General features: G+C 44.5%; 1 protein-coding gene across 5 annotated transcripts in view; it reads right to left on the bottom strand.

Moving 5' to 3' along the window:
* PTK2B (protein tyrosine kinase 2 beta) overlaps positions 1–23014 on the bottom strand; it is a 295556-nt gene that overhangs the window by 35530 nt on the left and 237012 nt on the right. For all 5 annotated transcript variants that reach the window (XM_033937098.1, XM_033937096.1, XM_033937099.1 and 2 more), the window contains 4 exons: positions 18810–18845; positions 13801–13828; positions 12086–12135; positions 9105–9248 (listed from right to left, as the gene is read on the bottom strand). In XM_033937098.1, the coding sequence (XP_033792989.1) occupies positions 9105–9248; positions 12086–12135; positions 13801–13828; positions 18810–18845 (258 nt within the window). The remainder of the gene's footprint in view (positions 1–9104; positions 9249–12085; positions 12136–13800; positions 13829–18809; positions 18846–23014) is intronic.

The following is a 23014-nucleotide window of genomic DNA, read 5'->3' as shown; positions in this document are numbered from 1 at the left end:
CTTTCGGCAGAAAGGAAGGAACAAGCCGCAAGACAACCCGCTCCCTAGAAAACTCCAAGAAGGGAGCCCTACAAGAGAAAGCCTGTAGCTCAGAAATACGCCTAGCGGAAGTAATGGCCACCAAAAAGACCGCCCTCAGAGTAAGGTCCTTCAAAGAGCAGCCGTCCAACGGCACGAAAGGTGGGCACACCAAAACAGAGAGAACCAGATTGAGATCCCAAGATGGAACAGAGGGCCGTATGGTAGGCCTGAGCAACTTGGCCGCCCGCAAAAAGCGAATCACATCAGGAATGGCCGACAAACGCTGACCTGTCACCAACCCTTGAAAGCCGACAGGGCCGCAAGTTGAACCCGGAGAGAAGACCAAGCCAGGCCTCTATCCAGGCCATCCTGCAAGAACTCTAGAATGGTAGGCAGGGAAGCGCGAAAAGAGACCACTCCCCGCGCCCGGCACCACCCCTCAAAGAGACGCCAAACCCGCACATAAGCCCGAGAGGTAGAAAGCCTCCGGGACCCCAAGAGCGTAGAGATCACCTTATCTGAATATCCCTTCTTACTAAGGCGACCCCTTTCAAGAGCCAAGCCGTAAGACAGAAGGGAGACGGTTCGAACATGGGAATGGGACCCTGCGTCAGAAGATCGTCCAAGACAGGCAGAGGAAGAGGATCCGCCACCAGATGCCTCACCAGATCCACATACCACAGACGTCGAGGCCAATCCGGAGCCACCAAAACCACCAGACCCGGATGGTGAACAATGCGAAGAAGTACTCTGCCCACTAATGGCCAAGGAGGGAACACATACAACAACCCCTCTGTTGGCCATGGTTGGACCAGAGCATCCAGACCCTTGGCCAGACTGTCCCTGCGACGACTGAAAAAGCGGGGCACTTTGGCGTTGCCACTCGTGGCCATCAGGTCCAGCAGGGGCTGCCCCCAAGCCTGCACTATCAACTGAAAAGCCACGGAGCCGAGACACCACTCTCCTGGATCCAAGAAGTGACGACTGAGGAAGCCCGCCTGAACATTTTCTACCCCGGCAATGTGAGAGGCCGAGAGGTCCAGAAGATGGGACTCCGCCCAAATCATGAGCCGAGCCGCCTCCTGCGCCACCTGAGTGCTCTTGGTGCCCCCCTGACGATTGACATAAGCCACCGCCGTGGCATTATCCGACAGGACTCTGACCGACTTGCCCAACAAAAGGGAGCGGAAAGCTAACAGCGCCAGACGGACCGCTCTGGTCTCCAACACGTTGATCGACCAGGAGGCCTCCTCCGTGGACCAGGTGTCCTGAGCTGAGTGACCCAAACACTGAGCCCTCCAACCGAGGAGACTCGCATCCGTAAGGAGCACCGTCCACTGCGGGAGATCCAGACCCACCCCTTGAACCAGGTGAGGGGTCCGGAGCCACCAACGCAGACTGCAGCTCGCCACGCCTCGTAGGGGGACAGGAACATCCAAACCATGCCTCTGGGGTGACCACCTCCAGAGCAGAGCATACTGAAGAGGACGCATGTGGGCCCGCGCCCACCTCACCACGTCCAGGGATGCCGCCATCGACCCCAAGACTTGGAGGAAATGTCGCGCCCAAGGACACCGGGATGCCAAAAGAAGGCGAATCTGAGATTGCAATTTGCTTACCCGGGCCTCTGGAAGGAAGACCTTCCCCAAGGAGGTGTCTAACAGAACCCCAAGGTACTCCAGATGCTGAGCCAGGACCAACCGACTCTTGGAAAGGTTGACCACCCAGCCCAGCGACCGGAGAAACTTTACCACCCGAGCCGTAACTCGGGAGCTCTCCTGCAACGACTTTGCCCGAATCAACCAGTCGTCCAGGTAGGGGTGCACCAGCAAGGCACCGCGACGACCACCATCACCTTGGTGAACGTACGGGGAGCTGTGGCCAGACCAAAGGGAAGCGCACAGAACTGATAGTGCCGACCCAAGATTGCAAAGCGAAGGAAGCGCTGAAGAGAGGCCCGAATGGGAACATGCAAGTAGGCCTCCGTCAGATCGAGAGAAGTGAGAAACTCCCCCGGCTGAACCGCCAGAATGAACGACCGCAGAGTTTCCATGCGAAAAGAGGGAATCTTGAGAGCCCTGTTGACCCCCTTCAAATCCAGGATGGGCCGAAAAGTCCCCTCCTTCTTGGGCACCACAAAGTAAATTGAGTACCTGCCGGTGCCCCACTCCGGAGGGGGCACTGGAACAACTGCCTTGAGATCTAGCAAGCGCTGAAGGGTCTGGCGAAAAGCCTGCGTCTTCCAAGGAGCCTGACATGGAGAGGCTAGGAAAAGGTCCGGCAGAGAGCGGGCGAACTCCAGGGCATAACCGTCCAGCAACACCTCCAGGACCCACTGATCGGACGTGATCTCGGCCCAGTTGGGAAAAAATTCGTGCAGCCGGGCCCCCACCGGAACCAAAGGGGGCGCCGGCAAGGAGTCATTGTTCAGGACGGGAAGCGGGGGAACCGGTGGAGGGATTCCCTGCCCCTTGACGGGCCCCCCGAAAGGGCTGCATGCGCAGGAAAAAACCGACCCCGGGAAAACCCTGGAGCCGGGAAAGAAGCAGCCCCACGCCCAGGGCAATACTTGCGGAACTCCCACAAATGCCCCCGGGCAGTGCCACCCTGAGACGCCGGGCGGGCACGGTCCTCAGGCAGACGGGGCACCTTTGAGTCCGTCAGAGTCTGAAGCAACTTATCTAATTCCTCCCCAAACAAAAAAGACCTCCGGAAGGGAAATGTAGTAAGTTTAGCTTTGAACGCAGCATCCGCCGACCAAGCGCGAAGCCACAAAATACGCCGCGCGGCCACGCCAAAGGCCATAGACTTAGCCGAGATCCGCACCAAGTCATAAAGAGTATCCGAGAGGAACGAGGCAGCAATCTCAATCTTCGCCACCTCCTGATCCACCAAAGACCAGTCATCAGACTCCCGATCCAGGACACGCTCAGCCCACCAAAACACGGCGCGAGCCACCAGCCCCCCACAAATAGCCGCCTGGACCCCAAAGGCAGAGACCTGAAAATTTAGCTTAAGAATGTTCTCCAACTTGCGCTCCTCAGAGTCCCGCAAGGCAGAACCGCCCTCAACAGGCACGGTATGCTGCTTAGAAATTGCCGAGACCACCGCGTCTACGACTGGCGACGTTAAAGTAGCCAGATCCCCCTCTGGGATGGGATACAAACGAGCCATGACGCGCGCCAAACGAAACGGCGCCTCCGGCGTTTTCCACTGCTCCAGTACAATATCCCGAATATCCTGATGCATGGGAAAAGAGCGGGAAACGGTACGGATCCCCCGAAGCAGAGGGTCCCCCACACACGGAGTCTCCGGTGGCGCATCCTCAAAACGCAACACCAAAGAAACCTGTTGAATCAGGTCCGGTAGCTCATCTCTCTGAAAAAGGCGCACCATGGACGCCTCTTCGCCGGAGGACGGGATATCCGACAACCCGCCGCCAGTGGCCGTCCCCTCGAGAGGGTCCTGGAAATCCTCAAAAGGGTCCAGGTCCTTATCCAGACCGACACGCTCCTCAGACCATAAATCCTCGTCCCAAGACACCCGCGGACGCTTGGACGAGGGAGGAGGAGGAGGGGACGCCACAACAGATGAGAGAGGCAAAGCCGCAGGGAGCGCGGAGGAAACCCCACTCCCCGAAACCCCCTGGGCGCATCCGGGACCCCCAGCCACCTGAAAATAGGCTCTGCACAAAGAAAAAAAATAAATCAGGGGAAACCCCCCCCCCCCGGGGGTCCCAAGGGACTCCCTGCCACAGCAGGGGACACAGCAGAAACCTGCCCCTGTTTTTCCAATACAGGGGGAAGGTCACCTGAGGTAGAAGACAAAATGGAGGGGCCAGACTGTGAAAATGGCGACTTTCTCCCGCCAAAAATGCTCCCTCCATAGCCTGTAGCGGCTGAGAAGCCTGAACAGTCCCAGCCGCTAAAACAGGCAAGTCGGCATCAGCTGTCAAAAAAATCAGCTGAGAGGGAATCCTTCGGGGAATCCCTCCGTGGGCAGTTGGGGAAGACCGGGCTTCCCCACTGCTCCCAGCCGACTCGCGAGGCACCATCGGCGGGGAGCTCTGGGCGCCTGCAGCCGCTGCCGACGGAGCTCCACCACCTCACCGGCCCAAACCGCCGAGTTCAGGCCGGCCGCGATTGCCTCGCGGCTGGACCAAATTGTGTCCCAATCCCCCGGAGAAGGGCACAATGGCTCCATACGCAACCTAGCTAGGAGAAAAAGTGCCGGTTAGTGCAAAAATACAATAAAATACAGTAAACTGACAGGGAAGCAACCCTGCAGACCGGCACTACCTCAGGATTTTTTTTTTTTTTTTACAGAACAGACTCCACAGGCTCTCGAAGCAATATGCCTTGCTTGATTTAGGGGGCAAGGCTTACTGCTGCGACTCCTCTAAAAAAATGTGGGGAGATGGAGGAAGTGGGGGGAGGGACCCCGCTCGAGACCCGCCGGGTTTGACACCCCCGAGGTCGGACGGACCTCCAAACAGGGCCCGCCCAAGCTCCGTCTGGCCAAAAACAGGGACTAGAAACCCCCTAAACAAATTCCAACAGCCCTACCAAGGGAGATGGGTACAGATCACTCAACACCTGCTGGAGACTGAAAGAAGACTGAGGTAAATAGAGAAGGGAGTATATTATATACTGTCCCACAGTTTTGTTTTCAGTCTCCACCTGCTGGTCATGATTGGATATATACCCATTTGTAAAGATTAACCTCTACTGGTCTGGAGAGTGCTAAAGTTATGGTTAGAAAGATGAAATATAGGGACAGATTCTATAATTGGGTACCTAAACAGATAGGCGCCTAAAGTAAAGCACCTATTTCATTTCAATCACACTTAGGCGCCCATTATAGAAATGTGCCTAACTAAAACTTAGCCACCTAAAATGTAAGCCAAAGTTTTAAAAGCCTATATTATAGGCGCCTAAAAGTTCGTTTCCACTTGAGAATGACACGGTGGCGGGTTACCCACAGCTAGCCGCGTTTAGCCACAGGTAGTCCGCCGAAACGGGGAAGAAAAAATAGTGGCTTCTGCGGGACGGGGACAAGGCCATTCACCGCCCTGTGGAGCGGTGAATGGACTTGTCCCCGCAGTGAGGCAATCAAGGATCGTGGGGTCCCCGCCATCTCCCTCCCTCCTCCTTACCGCCGGTTGAATTTCTGCCGGTCCGCACGAAAAAAAAAAAAAAAGCCTCCTTCCTTTTCCCCTGCTCTTACTGCCATGCTCATGCTGCAGCCAATCGCTGCCTGGCTGGCCCAGAACGTCCTCTCCGACTTCAGAATTGAGTCGGAAAGACTTCCTGTTGGCTTTATGAGCATGGCGGTAAGAGCGGCATGGAGGCAGCAGGCTGGCTTTGGCTAGGGAGGGAAAAAGGTAGGCAGGCAGGATTCGGGGGTGGGGGTGGGACAAAGTGTAGAAGGCAGTGAGAGGGACATAGGAAGGAGGCACTAGGGGCACTAAAGACATGGGAAGGAGGCACTGGGGGCACTAAAGACAGGAAGGGGCACTAAGGACATGGGAAGGAGGCACTGGGGGCACTAAAGACAGGAAGGGGCACTAAGGACATGAGAAGGAGGCACTGGGGGCACTAAAGACAGGAAGGGGCACTAAGGACACGGGAAGGAGGCACTGGGGCACTAAAGACATGGGAAGGAGGCACTGGGGGCACTAAAGACAGGAAGGGGCACTAAGAACATGGGAAGGAGGCACTGGGGGCACTAAAGACAGGAAGGGGCACTAAGGACATGGGAAGGAGGCACTGGGGCACTAAAGACATGAGGAGGCACTGGGCGCACTAAAGACAGGAAGGGACACTAAGGACATGGGAAGGAGGCACTGGGGGCACTAAAGACATGGGAAGGAGGCACCAGGGGCACTAAGGACATAGGAAGGAAAGAGAGAGGGAAAGAAAGGGACAATTCTTGGGCCTGAGTGCAGAAAGAAAGAAATGAAAGAAAGGATACACAGACAGAAGGAAACGCAACCAGAGACTCATGAAATCAATCACCAGACAGCAAAGGTAGGAAAAATGATTTTATTTTCAATTTAGTGATCAAAATGTGTCAGTTTTGAGAAGTTATATCTGCTGTCTATATTTTGCACTATATTTGTGTATTTTTCTATAGTTACTGAGGTGACCGAGCTTGCGAGATGGGGCAGAAACAGGGTTTTAAAATTTTAGTCCTAGTAGTTTGCCGGTCCACAAAATAATTATTTTATTTCTGCCGGTTCACGGGTGTAAAAAGGTTGAAAAACACTGATGTAGAGTATGCCGGCTTTCTTTTTCGCCCAGCCGCACGTGTTCAAAAAGCCGCGCTTGCACGGCTGCTCGAGTTGATCAATCTTCTCCTCTCTTACAACTTCCTGTTTCCGGTTGCATCAGAGGAGAATATTGAACAAATGAGCACCCGCACGTGCGGCTGGGCGAAAAAGAAAGCCGGCATACTCTACATCTAAGGTGAGATGGAGGGAGAGAGATGGCGGAACACTGCAATCGGTCGGGTGTCTGCTGTTTTTGTATCACTGCCTGCCTGCGCTCACGTTCCAGATCCTCCTGCATTTTTAGTGTGCACAATTGACCTGATTCGAGCTATAGGTGAACATGGGGGACACGTCATTGCAAGGGAGGACAAGTCAATTGATTTATTTTATGTTCTGTTTTTACTACAAGGCAGAGGCACTGAAACAGATTCTCAGTGCAGTAGTAGTAGTAGTGGTGGCAGGATTCTCTTCTGTCTTCATGGTGTTTCGCAGTACTGAGGCTTATATGGATGCTTTGGGGACGGTGACGGGGCGGTGAATGGGATGGCAGTGGCGGTGACGGGCGGTGAAAGGGATGGCGGTGATGGTGACGGGGCAGTGAAGGGAACGGCGGTGACGGGGCAGTGCAGAGGATGATGGGTCGGGGACGGTGCAGTGACGTGTCATTCTCTAGTTTCCACCCCATAACATGCCTACTTTGGAGTTAGGCGTCATTAAGCACCATATGATAGGTGTTTCTCACCCAATTGATTTTTACTTTTTTTCAATTATGAGCTTATTAAAGCTCATAATTGAAGCCAATATACTACGTTAGTTGCCTAACTTAGACGCCTATTTATTCAGGAGCCTATTGTGTGCATATCTTTAGACTCCTTTAATAGAATTTCCCTCCTCATGTTTAGCACAACATGAAGAAGAGCGACCAGTGTGGAAGAATGCACTTTATCAGGGCTGGCTCTTCCTATGGATCAGTCTGGCCTACTTTCAGACTTCTGGAAGGATAAATGTTGGACAGGTATTTTGGTACACTTTATCAGAGGGAGTGACATACTGGATTATGGGGGAGGGGGAGGAGAGAGATATTACATTGCGGTTTGGTGGGGGGGACCACTGCAAAAGATGGCTCACAACACCAGAGTCTTTTGAGCTGGCCCTGCAGTTTATTAAATCAAGCATCCAACTTTTCACCCTAAGGCTATGTTGGGGTAAATGCTAAAAGGGGGACTCTCACCCACTGTCACCTAAAAGCTGAATCAAATACCCCCCCAAGCCAAACAAACTCTTCTTTGGAGCTGCTTATGATTTGTTGTTTTTTTTATTCAGTTTTTAGGGGAAAGTGTGTATGTCCCCTTTAAGCATTTACCCCTAACGTAACCTTAAGGCAAAACATGGCCACATCAGGTGCTTGATTTAATAAATCTCATACTTCCACACTGGTTGGTCTGCTTCGTGCTGTGCTGCTTTGCTTGCTTGCAGATCATCGCCTCTTGTCTGTTCGTGCACCTTGTGTTTATTCAGAACATGCTGACAGCATGAGGCTGCAGTAACTGGAAGGTCTTAACAGTTCTGGGACTGGAGGGTCCATTACTGATGTTAATTCTTGCCTAGTTTTATATCTCCAATGAAAATTCCACTTCAGCATAAGCTTTGCATTTTGGATTCACTGAAAGAGAATGGTATTGACAGGTTTTTATTTTTTCATTTGCGTATTCTTTACTGTTCTGGGTCACAGAATTCTTCAACGACTACGGTACATATTTCTGTATTATCAATATCTCATGAATTTAAGGAAATGTCACAACCCTGTGGCAGTTTGCACTAGGATCTCTTACATGTTGCATTAAACTGAGCGCTATGATTTATAGATGCATTTTGTCAGCTACTTTGCCATCGAATGCCATGCCAGGTTTTCAGTGAACCTGGCTTACTTGTGGAAATAAAATATTTTAATAGATTTTAATATTTTAATAGAACTGCCACGTGTAAATAGCTGTAATTATACATGTAGAGCACAATCAAGTGTACTCGCAAATACTGATTTTAGAAATCTACTATTAACATAAGGAGAAAAAACACCATGCAGAAATTTCAGGGGTAGGGCCTGTTTTACACTAGCTGAGAGCTATGCACAGATTTTTTTTTTTAATGCTTTATAGGGGAAATTAAGGGAATCACCCTTAATTGCTCATCATTTATTTCTGCCTCCAAATTAAAACTGCAGCCTTGCTACTAACGTACATATACAGTTTGTGAAAGGAGGCAGCTACAAACAGAAGCAACAATACTTATATGAGGAAGCTGTGAAATTGCTGCCTCCATTGGGAAGGAATGATACTTCCATATAGAAGTAGCCAGGTTTGTGTTGTTCATTTTATCTGCAAGTATATTTCTGAAATGGCTACTCCTGCTGCGTGTGCCACAAATACATGTGCACTCCTACAGATATTTTAGAAGAGACTCTGGGTCAGCAGAGCCTTTTCCAAAAATCCACTGGAACTGAGCATGTCACAACTAAGAACAGGGAGCTACCTACTTTTGCAGATAAACACCGAAGCGCCTGCCTTCATGATATTGACCAATCGCTACCTTCACAATTTACCATGAACTACTTATGGCATTTCTTTTCTAAACAATGATTTGGTATATCCATATTAAGAAAAATTGTTGAGGGAGCAGCAGAAAGTGGTTTCTTGCTTTCAACACATCAACCTCTCTCTCCTGAGTGGTCTAATTGTGGACAAAGCAATTCAATCAAAGAATCTTTCCATGATTAGCTCACAATGGCATCTTGGAATATTTGAACCATATTTACCTTTACCACATTGACATATCCCTCTGGAGGAAGTTGATAAATGTCATTTTTAAGCTGAAGAACCGCTTTCACCAGTTCCATTACATTTTGGTACACAGTATCATTGGTACGGTCCAGGTTGCCAGTAGGGGCTGACTGGATTGGCTAAAAATAAAACATCCAGAAACAGAGCGAGGTTATTAGAGAAATATTTAGCTACACTGCACACGGTGCAGACTAACTTTATTTACAGTTCCCGTGGTTGTAACATTATTTAGGTTTTTGCAAAATGGATTTGTTTCATAAAAGTAAAGAAACTGATGACTGCTTTTCGTTATGCTATTTGGGGGGACTGCCCTGATAACTCTGAAGTGCTGCCACTGGTCTATCTTTGGCTTCTTGGTTTAGTCCTATGGAGTAATGCTCACAGTTCCTGGGAGAGTGTGAGACTCATGAATTGTTTGCACTGCTTGTACATAGCAAGGCACGACAAAGTAGCACATCTCATCCATTGGAAGCTGTGTAAACACTAATATCTCAGTGCCAGAAAAAACACCCAGATCAAAGAGGACAAAGAAGTTATGGCAAAAAGATGTAGAAATTATCCTAATTCCATTGGGCACCACTGGCCTGATTGAAAAGAATCTCAAAGCACACCTTGATATGTTGCCTGTATATACTAAACTTCATGAAATCCACTTGGAATCTCTCTGGCATTATACAAGCATTGTAATAATCATTACCAGTAAATCTGAGAGAATGAGACCATTTCTAGTAGGCCTGGTTTAGGCGTAAGTTCCATTCCTGTCATGGAATGTGCAAAACTAAACCAAGTAAAAACAGGCTATAAGGTGAGGCAAAAACCACCAACAATGGTATATAACGCTTCATTTACCTAATTTTGTGCGTGCACCACATACATTTTAAGAAAAAATAATGAGAAGAAAAGACCTCTCAGCATTTTTACAACCCACTTGCCTGGTGGCTTATAGATTTGAAAGTAACAATCACTGGTCATAAACCCTCTCAATAAAACAGATCTGCTTATCAATTTTACTGATCTTGAATATATTCAGTGACATCTATAGAAACCTGGTGAAGGCCCCGATTTCACCTACTGACCTTCATGTCACATTAATGCTTTAACATCAGTATCTGTAAAAGTTTTCTTTACTTCCAGCCTTTGCTGGACAGCCAATCAACTTCTTACTCAGAGAAACTATCTAACCAATCAGCTACTCACAATCAATTCCATTAGATAATAAAATATACAAATTAAGACAAATTACTACTTTTGTTTCATCCTATGTAATATATATATTTAGTGACCCTGTAAGTAAACTTTATGTGGGCAACACAACCCATCAAGTTAAAAGTCAGATTGACAGAACAAAGATATTGTTTTAATAAAGCAAGACATAAACTCTAATGATCTCTCATTGTATAGAGATGGATCATCAAATCAGTGGTATATCAAATGATAATATACCTGAAACCTGACTTATTCTGTAGTGTGGCAGATCAGTTCTGAGAGAGTATACATGGTGTCGATATTGGGTAATGTCCAGATGCATTGGGAGCAAAGACAAATCTTTCAATTAAACCCAACTGAATCTCCTGGATTGAATTAGAACACAAATTGGAATGCTTTTCTTTAAACAGTGAGTGATTGTGAAATTAAGTGTATGATTCATTCAGAACTATATAAACTGGATTCTTTTGGGAATGTTACCCATTATAGTTAAGCTGATGACATTACCATTGTCCTCCTTGTGCCTACCACCTGCACAGATTCAAAAATAGACTCGGTCTTATCCACTATAGAAGGGTGGATGTCACACTTCAAGTTAAAACTAAACACTGAAAAAACTAAGTTTTTTCTAGCCACCTCTACCAACTGCACCTTGGATACCCTAACTCTGAGAGGAAATACCTTTCCCATCACCCCTTCGATTAGAATCCTGGGAGTTCACCTTGATAGACAGCTATCTATGACCACTCAAGTGGAGCAAGTTGTACGCAAAGGCTTCATCACGCTTTGGAAATTAAGATCCATAAGAAAATTCTTTGAACTTGCACCTTTCCAATTACTAGTCCAATCGCTAGTGTTAAACCTCCTGGACTACTGCAACATTTCATACCTAGCAGGACAATGCAGGTATTTCCGGAAACTGAATATCATCAAAAACATGGCAGTGAGACTAATCTTTAACCTGAAAAAAATTTGACCAAGTAACTCCATTCTACCAAAAACTACATTAGCTTCCTGTCGAGGGAAAAGTTATCTTCAAATTTGGATGCCTTGTCTACAAAGCCCTACATGGCCTACTGCCTAACTACCTAACTGCTCAATTCTTGTTCTCGTCGCAAAAGCCACTCCACATGTCCCTGATCATTTTTTACCTGCCCTTCAGTCAAAGGCTGTACTCAGAAAAGATTCATTAACCGACTCTTATCATACCAAGCCGCTTCCAGGGATCCTGAACTGGGCCAAATGGTTAGAATATCAACATCATATATGCATTTCAGAAAGCTATTAAAAACCCATCTGTTCTCAAAATTCTTGTAATCCCTTCAAAGCAGCATTCTGATGTGAAACTATTGTTAACTCATTGATGCCAATATTCCATCTATTGTAGCTCACTGACAATGGTCAGCCCATCTCTTTTGTAAACCGCATAGAACCGAAAGGCTTTTGTGGTATTTAAATAAAAATTTATGTTATGTTATGAATAGTTGGCTGGTTAGATAATTCTATCTGATTAAGGAGTTGATTAGCTGAAGATACTCATCATAACAGGAATGGAATCTCGTGTGCTTGAAATGAAAAAATACCTGATGAGCATATTTGTACAGTATTCTTAAGTACAAGCACTTCTTCAAAACCCTACCATAATGTTCTTTTTGCTTTTAGAGAATTTTTCTCAGCAATATTTAGTTTAGCCGATGTTGTACAGTAAAAGACATGCATGAAGTTAGTGACTAGTGACAGCACCACATACCTGTGCTCCTGGTCTTGGAGGCTTCTGGGGTGGTGGCCCTGTAAATTCAGCTAAAAGAGATAATGAAAGCAGGAGAAAGTTAAAGGGATTAGCACCAAATGCGAGAGAACTTCTAACTACACTGGTACAACATGTAAATAATTGTAAAAGGAGCGTACCATTCAAGGAGCCATTACGCTGTACAATGACAAACTCTGGTATAAAACAATGTCACTGTTATCCACGCATAATGGCACTTCAAATCCGCTTGTGCTCTGCAGTCATGAAAAATGACTATACTGTTTTAATACCAGTAGACAACAAGTAGGGCCTATAAAGGTAATTAGCAGATAACAGCAAACAACCTCCCCCTTCCTTTACAAAGCCTTGTAGCGGCTGCCGCTGCGGTAACTGCCCTGAAGCCCAGAGCAGTGTATCGCAAACTGTGTGCCCCGGCAGATTCCAGGTATGCTGCAAGATGCCGGCAAGGAGGAGAGGTACCAGCAGACTGCTTACAAAACGTGCCTCTCATGGCGAAAGGTGTGTCCTGTAGTCAGCCGGCACCTGCACCTCTGCTCCTTCTCCTCACCTCTCCTGTAGCACTCCCCCCCTCCACTGGGGGTAATAGGAGGTTCAGGACCGTAGCTGGAGGACATCCGTGAATGCATGGACATCACGCATGTGTGTGATGTCATCGCATCAAGGTCCGCTCATTTCTGGGTGCCCTCCAGCTGCAGCCCCGAAATTAGTGTGCCACAGCTTTGAAAGTTTGCAATACACTGCCATAGAGATTTAAATGGCTTTGGGGCTTTTGTTGCATGGCAGCTGCAACCCAGAGCCTCCTATTTCTGCCAGTGGGGAGGGTGCTCCAGAAGGGGAGGAGGAGAGGCGCAAGGGGCGAGAAGGAGATTTCGGCTACTCAGGAAACAGTATGTATGACCAATGAAAAAGTATATTGATATAGGGTTTTGTTTTGTTTTTTTAAACTTGTATTGCTTAATCTGTAAATCTGTTTGTTCAGATTGCATATGACAGCACATTTGTCAGCAATCGTATACTTAGCTATGGCCATGCTTAATGTACGCAGATGTGTCTCAGGTTTATTTGTTAATTTTTATGAATATGCATGCCAACTGCCTTGAACAAGCAGGGGATACTAAGTCCCTGATATATGAAAGTGTGGTGAGATTTTTGGAAGGTCTGCCATGCAGTTAGAGGCTTCCTCTGGTGTTCAGCTGCAGGAATGACGGTATTCCAGTCATTTATGTGCGTAGGTGACCAAATGCATGAATAAATGATCTCTTATGCAATACCAACACAACATAACCTTGCCATATATTTCAAAGTGTTGTGAACTACAAAAGTCTGACCCAGCACCAAGCTGACAAAAAGATTTTTTTTTTAATGTTACGTGAGTTAAGTAAGTTTCTGTTTTTGTTAGCTATATAGGGTGCTATCCTATAAAGTCTGTCCAGGTGCTTAGCTACTACATAGAAACATTAATGGCTGTCTCTGTTAGGTGGCCAAAGACTAATACAAATGGCCAAGTTGGCGGCTACAGAAATATTAGTCCCTATTCAGCTGTTCAGTGACAGCATCTGTCCTAGGACAGATCAACTATAAGACCTTAATGTGTGACCTGATACTCAGTGACATCATGAGAGATTCATTAATGACATCCTCCCGATATCTGCAATTTGTGACTATGTAACAGAGATATCACCTTGTATACTTACTGTAGGCAGTCTCCTTTTCAGGAAGTGGCTGAGAAATTAAAAAAGAAACAGCTTTGAATAGAAATCATGCATACATGGCACAATACATGAAAATGGGATCTTATAAACCTAATAGTACCAATTTTCAACTTGATTGTTGGCAGCTGTAATACATTTTTGTGTCCCACCATAAAAACCATGAAAAGTACTGCTTGCTGTATATGAGTTTTCAAGATCACATATGGGAGCTGCAAAATCGTGCAAAAGCAGCTTATTTATTTTTCATTTAGCACAAAAGGGCATGTGAAAAAGGCTTTGAAAGCCTGTTATTGCAAAACTGATAACTTCACTTTCACCAGCTGTGCTTATTCTCAAGTTGTCTCAGAGTCAGCAGTAAGCTTTTGCATGTGACTTTGCTACCCAGCTCATTTGCATAGGTAGGAAAGTGGAACATAAATGAGGTCGCTAACCTGCAGGATTTGAGGGTTGGCATCATTGTGGTTGGGAAAGAGTGGGGGATCACTTCCAACCCATTAAACTCCAAGGACCCCATGGTAAACAGAGTGAGTTGGGGAGGGAGGAGGATAGCTGGGGAGGGATAGTTGGGGATAGTTGGGGAGGGATAGCTGGAGGAGGAACCCTCTTCAGGCTTTCTGTCCAGGAAGGACTTTGGGCCTCAGGAGTATGTGGTAGGTTCTTGCCTACCATGTGGAGAATCATGATGGGTTGTATTGGTGGGAGTTCCATGAGGGGTCTTCTGGGGGAGGGTGTCCTGTCAGGAAGGGATGCTGTGTGTGGGTGGGGAAGGAGGGAATCTGCTTTCAAAGGGGAAGTTTACCATGGGGAGGGGGTGTCTACTGCTGCCTAAGATGGAAGGTATTGATGTTGGGGGTGGGCTTAACTAGGGCAGGGGTAATAGATGCTGCAAGGCACCGTTTCTAAAGGGAACAGAGATTTGACAAAGCTAATCTTATGTCTCTGTGTAAGGGGGGGGGGGAAATTAAGCATCTACATTTATTTTCACCATGTTCAGTTTTGTAAAATCACTGCTTCTTCTGTAAATGAATGGATTTAACTTGCACTCCTGTGCCTATTTTACAAGAGGTTCTATCTCTGGCAGTGCATCTTGTAAAATAGTTTGGGCCTTCTCCACATCTGGACATGTGAATTCCTTCTGCACGTACTGCCTCCACATGCCGTGATATTAGTTTTGAATGGTAGCAATGCTGCAATCTTCTGAATCTTGCAGAGATATTACAACAATCTATATGAATAACAGCTCCATAAGAATATGTGTTTAATGTACTGATTTATTTAAATATCTACTCAGCTCATAATGAACTTGTACATTTTTAAGGCATTCTATTTTTGGTAAATGACACCATGAAGAAGAATGTAGTTTCAAAGCCTGGAGTCAGTATTCAACCTCTCCAGCATACAAATTCACCTTATATATTTTTGGTTTAATTTAATCCAAAGGAATAGTTCAAGCACCTTGCTACTGGGTTTCCAGTTAGAATGAAGCCCTCTTGGAAGCAGACAATGATGGGGGGAAACTCTGCTTGCACTAAATTTTGTGCACCATGGATGATATTTATACGACAAAGCTGAATGACTGTGTACGTATAATTCTGACTTAGCCTCAACTCCAATTCTGCTTGTGGATCTGGGTAACGATGACATACAAGCTTCACCCTAATCAGACATCTGCAGAGTTGACAAGTAACTAGTTCAATGAGGGAAACCCTTTGACCTGTACTGGTTTTGAACTTACACGAGCAGTGTGGTATTTACATATTATGAATTGTTAGTGAGGATTTGCATTTGCACTTTACATGATATGACCCCAGTAATGGATTCATAGTGGGGATTTGCATTTACACTTTATATTTATACTGTTTTTTTATTTTGCTACACTCTGCATTTGCATTTTATATGATACGATCTTAATTATGTATTTCTAGTGGGGATTTGCATTTGCACTTTATTTTTACATTGTCTCTTGCTCTGCCACATTTCATTGATATACACACTTTGCACTTTATTGGTAAGCACTTCGCACTTTAGAATTATTTGTTAGGTATTTATTTCTTGTCTCTTGCACTTTACACATAGGTACTGTCTTATTATACATGTTCACTGTATAGTCTTCCATATTTATAGTATTTATTATATTTATTGTTTTATTTATTAGGTATGTCTCTATTCACAAGGTGTGTTTTCAGGGAGAGTATGCATTTGTTATGCCTTCATAACCCCTTCTCCTTGGTGTAAAAAGTCTATTTAGTTCTGGGAGTGTGATTTGATTTGCATTTTTTCTGACACATTATAGACTATGTGATGTATAAGGCTATTCTCATTTAGACTGCGGTCTGGTGTTGGTCACCTTTTGAGATATTGCCTGAGCCAGAGGTTTACGTTGATCTATCAAGGGCTCATACTGATGTCCATTGTTTATAAATTTACAAATTTACCTTACTCCTCTAGACTTTTTCCTTCCAAGGACCAGGTGTGTTAGCCAATTCTTTAGTGTTATCATTATTTTTTGGTATTTACATAGAAACATGATGGCAGATAAAGGCCAAAAGGTCCATCCAGGCTGCCCATCTGCAGCATCCACTATCTCCTCCTCTCCTCAAGAGATATCATGTGCCTGTCCCATGCTTTCTTGAATTCAGTCCAGTTCCACCACTTCTACTGGGACATCATAGGCAGCGGAACATTTTTAAGTTTGGGGACTCAAAAGCTCCAACCCAGATCCTGTCCAAGCTCTGCCCCTGACCCTACCTCCATAATAATAGTACTAATTTAATACCATTTTTTCCATTCATTTTTTATATATACACACACAATATAATCTTATCAACAACACATAATGGTTAACCACAAAATTAAACTACACAAAACATACTGTATGCTTCTCAACATTCATTCCTATCAGAACACCTGGCCTTGGTCACACAAGCAGAACACAGATAACCTTTTTGCAAATGCAGGACCACAAACTAATATTCACAAACAAAACCCTAAGTTGCCGGACACTTCGTGCAGTACAATACCAGAGAAATAGAAATAAATTAATTTATTCCTGAACAGTGCAAAATTTAGACAGTGGATATAAATTCTCAAAACTGATATATTTCAGGTACTAAATTGACCTACTTTTGCTGTCTGGTGATTTTATTTTTCTAATCATCTTTTCCCAGTCTCTGGTTGCACTTTCTTCTGTCTGTGCTCTTAACTGTGTATCCAGGGCCTTCTTATCCTTTTGGTTTTCTCTCCTTCTTCACTTTCTGTCCTTCATCCATCTTTGGCATTAACTTTTAATATTCAAATTTTTCATTTTTCTACTTTCTTCTCAAAATCTACCTACTTTTCCATGTCCTTCCTTCCCTTCCCATCTACCCATGTGTACCATTGCCTCACTCTTTCTTTTCCCCTATTCCCATCTATCCATAAGAAGCATTTCTTCTAGCTCTCTTCCCTGCCACACCCATTGTTGTGAACCATCTCCTCCCTCTCCCATGGTCTGACATCTGTCTTCCCCCTAACCCCCTCCTATGGTCTACCATCTTTCTCCTCTCCTTCCCACAGCCTGGCATCTCTCTCTCTCCTTCCCTCCCTCTTCCCGTAGTCTAACATCTCTCTCCTTCTCTTCCCTCCTTTCTGCGGTCTGGTATCTCTCTCCTTTCCTTCCCACATTCTGGCATATCACTCTCCCCTCCTTCCCTTCCATTCTCTGATCTGGCATCACTCTCAACCTCCTTTTATAACCCTTCTCCGTAATCCGACATCTCTACCTTGAGTCATCTCTCCTCCCTCCCAGTGTAACATTTCTCCCTCCACCACTATCATGTCCAACAATTCTTCCTCTATCTTCCTTTTCCTATGCATACTATCTCTCTTTCTCTCCCACTCCATGCACCTTTGTCTGCCAATTCTCTTTTTCACTTCCCTCCCCAACCGGCAGCATCTCTCTTTCCCTCCCTTTCTTACCCCACAGCCTCTATAGCATCTGTCCTTTCCTGCATTCCCAACTCCTCAGCCTATGCGGCATCTGTCCTTCCCGGCCTGCCCAACCCCCTCCCAACCCATGCAGTATATGTTCTTTCCTCTTTTCCCAACCCCAACCTCATCCCTGATTCTTCTCCTGAGCGGGATCCTGTGGCACGACCTCTCCAGCTCCTGACTCCCCCACCTACAGCCTCCCCAGCTGCTGTAATTTTAAATCTTTGGGAAGCCAGCAATGGTAATGAAGTGAGCCTGCCATGGTTGGCCTACCCCGGAAGTCGTCATTCCTCAGCGTCCCGCCTATGTGGGAAGAAGAAGTCACTGCAGAATAACGACTTCTGGGGTAGGCTGACCATGGCAGGCTCACTTCGTTCCCGCCACCGGCTGCCCGAAGATTTAAAATTATGGCTGCTGAGGAGGCAGTAGGTGGGGGAGTCAGGAGAGCCATAACTGATTCTTCTGACTGCCAATATTTAAGGAAGCAATGGCCACCTGTGGCCCCCCTCCCCGTGTTTCGACACCCATGTGGGAGACTATTCTACACATCTACCATCCTTTTTGTAAAAAAGTATTTCCTCCTGAGTCTATCACTTCTTAACTTCATCCTATGCCCTCTAACTCTGGAGTTTCCTTTAGATTGAATGAGACTCGCCTCATTTGAATTTATGCCATGTGGATATTTAAACTACTGCAGGTCGGATAATGCATTAGAGCAGGGTGCCCCAGAAGTGGCCCAAAATCTACCTTCTGAAACTGGGTTAACTTAAAAGATGACCCATTTATAAAAGTAGGCAGGAATTGGGTAGGGAGGAGGGAAGGGTGTAATTAAGCTTTAGAGGTGTATTATTTGCATTTTCTAAAGAAAGAGGGTATGACTATATAAAGTTGATAATAAACTTTCTGGTTAGTTTATGTTGTAATCATTTTAATAAAAAAATAGGTGAGTTATACAAGAAATAGATAAATAAATGATGCTTCTCCAATGATTAAAAAGCACAACAGTGTTGCTAATTACTTACCATGGGGGCTTTGTCATTTACATGTAACATTCGTTCCTGAAAAATAAAAAGAATTTGTTTTTTTTTTTCCAATTCTTTATTCATTTTCATATCTCATAACAAGTATACAATAATCATTCAATATTCATACAATTCACTTGTTTACTTCATATAATATTAAATCTTATATTATCCCCCCTCCCCCCTTCCCTTCCACACATATCAACATTTTATTTGAATCTCACACATTATACCCTCCCAATCCCATATCATATTATTCTTCTATATAAAAAAAAAAGTGTCTAATCATTCGAATATTCAATCAATGGCCCCCAAATTTTTTTAAATTTGTTATAATTTCCTTTTTGCATAGCAAGAATTCGTTCCATTTTATAAATATAACATATAGAATTCCACCAAAAAGTATAGTTAAGTCTTGTATAATCTTTCCAATTTCTAGTTATATTTTGAATGGCAACCCCTGTCATAATCATTAGTAATTTATTATTATTTGCTGAAATTTGACTCTTTGCTCTCATCATTGTTCCAAACAAAATTGTATCATATGACATAGCAACTGGATTTTCTAGAAAATAATTAATTTGAGACCAAATTGACTTCCAGAAGGCTTTAATACAAGGACAATAAAAAATTAGATGATCCAAAGTCCCTGCTTCTAGATTACAGTGCCAACATTTATTAGATCTAGAGCTATCAAACTTTTGTAAACGTACTGGGGTCAAAAGAGCTCTATGCAACAAAAAGAACCAAGTCTGTCTCATAGATGCCGACACTGTACATCTAATTCTCCAAGACCAAATTCGAATAAAAAGAATTTGTAAGATTTTCTTTTTTTCAGTCAAATCTTCCAATATTAGCGGACATGTTTACCATAAAATAAAAGGCTATTAAAATCTGTTCCCTTCCATATTTATATTTGGCACTGAATACTTTATTTAAAAGTGTTAATGGTCTTTCTCAAGCCTCCAGGTAGCTTTTTTTTAACCCATCAGTTTCTGGTTGCATCTCTGTACTTCAACTCGCATGTAACTAGGGCTGGGATCTCGCATCATGAACCTTAATTTGCAACTACTCAAGAGATTTTCCACCTGACTTTCTGTCACCTTCCCTCAACATACCTATTTAATTTATAATCTTATAATCTGCCTACTACCTAGGTAGATTATAAAAACACGTTAAAACAAACAAAATCCCAAACCCTCATTAATCTCCTTAATACTGCTAGCTGCATAAACTGAAAACATCTACACAGTAAGAAATGCCTGCACAAACAAATGTGTCTTCAAAAGCTTCTTAAAATGTGCTGTGACATTACACAACTGCAGAATCCCTGGTAGTACATTCCACAAGGGAGGCCCAGTCACTGAAAAAGCAGTGGGGTCCAGTGCCTGCCATCTCTACCACCACCCAGATATCAGAACTTCCACCAGGACAACCAAGATGGCGTTAACCAGACGCAGACATCCTTTACTTACCTATCCCTGAGATAGACTAAAGTTCATTAAAGATGCATATATCTTCACAGATTTGTTAGTTAGATTGTGAGCCTTCAGGACAGTAAGGGAATTTTTCAAGTACCTTTCTTATTTCTAATCTTAATGTATATTTTCTGTAAACCGCTTAGAACCTAACGGATGTAGCGGTATATAAGAAATAAATTACATTACATTTCTGAAGCGAAGGATGTAAGATCTAAAAATGGGATGGCTAGTTCGAAATCTTACTAAGGTGAATTTTAATATTTGACTTGTATGAGTTGACAAATTATAATCCACTTTGAAACATAGAAGGCTATAAATTATGAATTAAGTTAAATTAAATTACAGTGACAGGCCTTGACCAAGAAACATGTACCAATAATTTTTCTGGGTTACTGTAATCATGGATCCCAGATCTAGCCACTAAGGCCCAGCTGCTCTAATGGTGCCACATACAGAATCGTGCTTCCGGCAAATGTTGGTGACAAAAATGAAGACCAGGGTTTTCCTGGCTTACATTTTCGGCACCTACCTATGATTTAAATCTCCTAATGCCACTTCTGGTGTTAACCCACACCCATAGTAGCATTAGGTGGCCTAAAGCGCCTACAGAGGCATGATTCTGGCACCAATTTTTCACACACTGGTAGGCACCTTGAGACTCAGCATTTTCCGAGTTTGGGCGCTAGTTAGAAAATCCAGGCCTAAGTGTAACCCTTAAGCAATAACCATAATTTCCTCTTCCATGGGGGCTGTGAATTCTGCTTTTGCAATATCCCTTGCCCCTGTTGATTTAAGCCAGCAGTCCTCCCCTCTTTGGGGGGTTGAACGACCCTTTCACAGGGGTCGCCTAAGACCATCGGAAAACACATATTTCTGATGGTCTTAGGCAGTGCTCTTCAACTGCCGGTCCACAGAAATATTCTGTCAGTCCGCATGGCCGGCACGTCCATCGGGCCCAAGACAGCGTTCTTCAGCTGCCGGTCCACGGTGCGATCAACGCGACATCTTCGGGCCGGCTCCCTGATTGCTGCAGTGCACAAAGCCATGGGAAAAGGCTCCTACATGCGGCATGCCTAAACCGGAAGCCTTCTCTTTGATGTCGCAATGTCAGAGGGAAGGCTTCCAGATGAGGCACAGGACGCGCGCGAGGAGCTGCTGCTCACAGCTTTGTGCAATGCAGCACTCAGGGAGCTGGCCCGAAGACGCTGCATTGATCGCACAGGGAGCTGGCCCAAAGATAACACTGGGGGGCAGGCCAGAAGGCAAGGCACATGGAGGGAGAGTGACAACAACGGTAGGGGAAATGCTTTTATTTTTTTTTATTTAGTGATCAATTTGTCTGTTCAGGAAGAAATGCATTTGTTTCTTTTCCTCTGGGGTTGTACTGCTTGCAGAGTCTGACTTGCATCTTAGGGTTTCTTTGTAAATATTAGTACTTTTAGTTTTTGGTCCTGCATTTGCATGGGGTTATCTGCTTTCTGGTAGGAATGAATGTTAAAAAGCATACAGTGTGCTTTGTGTATTTTAATTTTGTGTTTAACTATTATGTATTGTTAATACAATTATACTGTGTGTATATATGAAAAATGAATGGAAAAAATGGTGTTACAATTAGTACTATTATGGGGCGGGATCTGGGGCGGAGATTGAGTGGAGATGGGCATGACTTAGCCCAGCATTCTTCAACTGCCGGTCCACGGACCGGTGCCAATCCACAAAATAATTATTTTATTTCCGCCGGTCCATAAGTGTCAAAAGGTTGAAGAACACTGGTCTTAGGAACCTAGACACTGCTCCTCTATCCGTCCGCCCACATGCAGATATGCCCACATACATTTATTTGTAATTAGAAATAAATATTTCACAATATATAATTTCATATTGTTTTTGTGATTAATCACTATGCTTTAATTATGTTCAATTTGTAACAATGAAAATACATCCTGCATATCAGATATTTACATTACGATTCATAACAGTAGCAAAATTACAGTTATGAAGTAGCAACAAAAATAATTTATGGTTGGGGGTCACCACAACATGAGGAACTGTATTAAAGGTCGCGACATTAGGAAGGTTGAGAACCACTGATTTGAGCACAAAGACTTAAGGATCAAGTTATGGACCTTCTGTTGAGTCTGGCCCAGCCTCCAGGAACTTCAGAGCATAAACATTACCATACTGAGAGAGACCAAAGGTCCATCAAGCCTAGTATCCTGTTTCCAAGAAAGGCCCATCCAGGTCACAAGTACGTGGCAAGATCACAAAAGAGTAAAGCAGATTTTGTTCTGCTTATCCGAGAAATAAGCAGTACATTTTCCCAAGTTCATTCTAAAAATGGCTTACAGACTTTTCTTTTAGTAAATAGTCCACCTTTGAACTCTGCTTAGCTAACTTTTTTTTACCATATTCTCTGGCAAAATATTCCAGAGTTTAATTTCAAATTCAGTGAAGAAATTATTTTCTCAGCAATCACTATTTGGTCATACACGTCCAGGGTGGGTTGGAATGTATTTTGCAATTCTCAATTTAAGTGTAGTTCTTAGATATAATTATGGGGGGGGGGTGATAATCTCTTTGTCATAGATTATAATTGTAATTGTATTTAAGCGCTTTTATAGAATTATATGATTTTATTTTGCACTTACTTATGGCTTTAAAATGAATAAAGAAATTTTTTTAAAAAAGAAATTATTTTCTCTGATTTGTTTTAAATCTACTGAC

Source organism: Geotrypetes seraphini, chromosome 3, assembly GCF_902459505.1.
Source record: "Geotrypetes seraphini chromosome 3, aGeoSer1.1, whole genome shotgun sequence".
Taxonomy (NCBI): Eukaryota; Metazoa; Chordata; class Amphibia; order Gymnophiona; family Dermophiidae; genus Geotrypetes; species Geotrypetes seraphini.
Note: the sequence above shows the minus strand (reverse complement) of the source record. Positions and strands in the feature narration are given on the sequence as shown.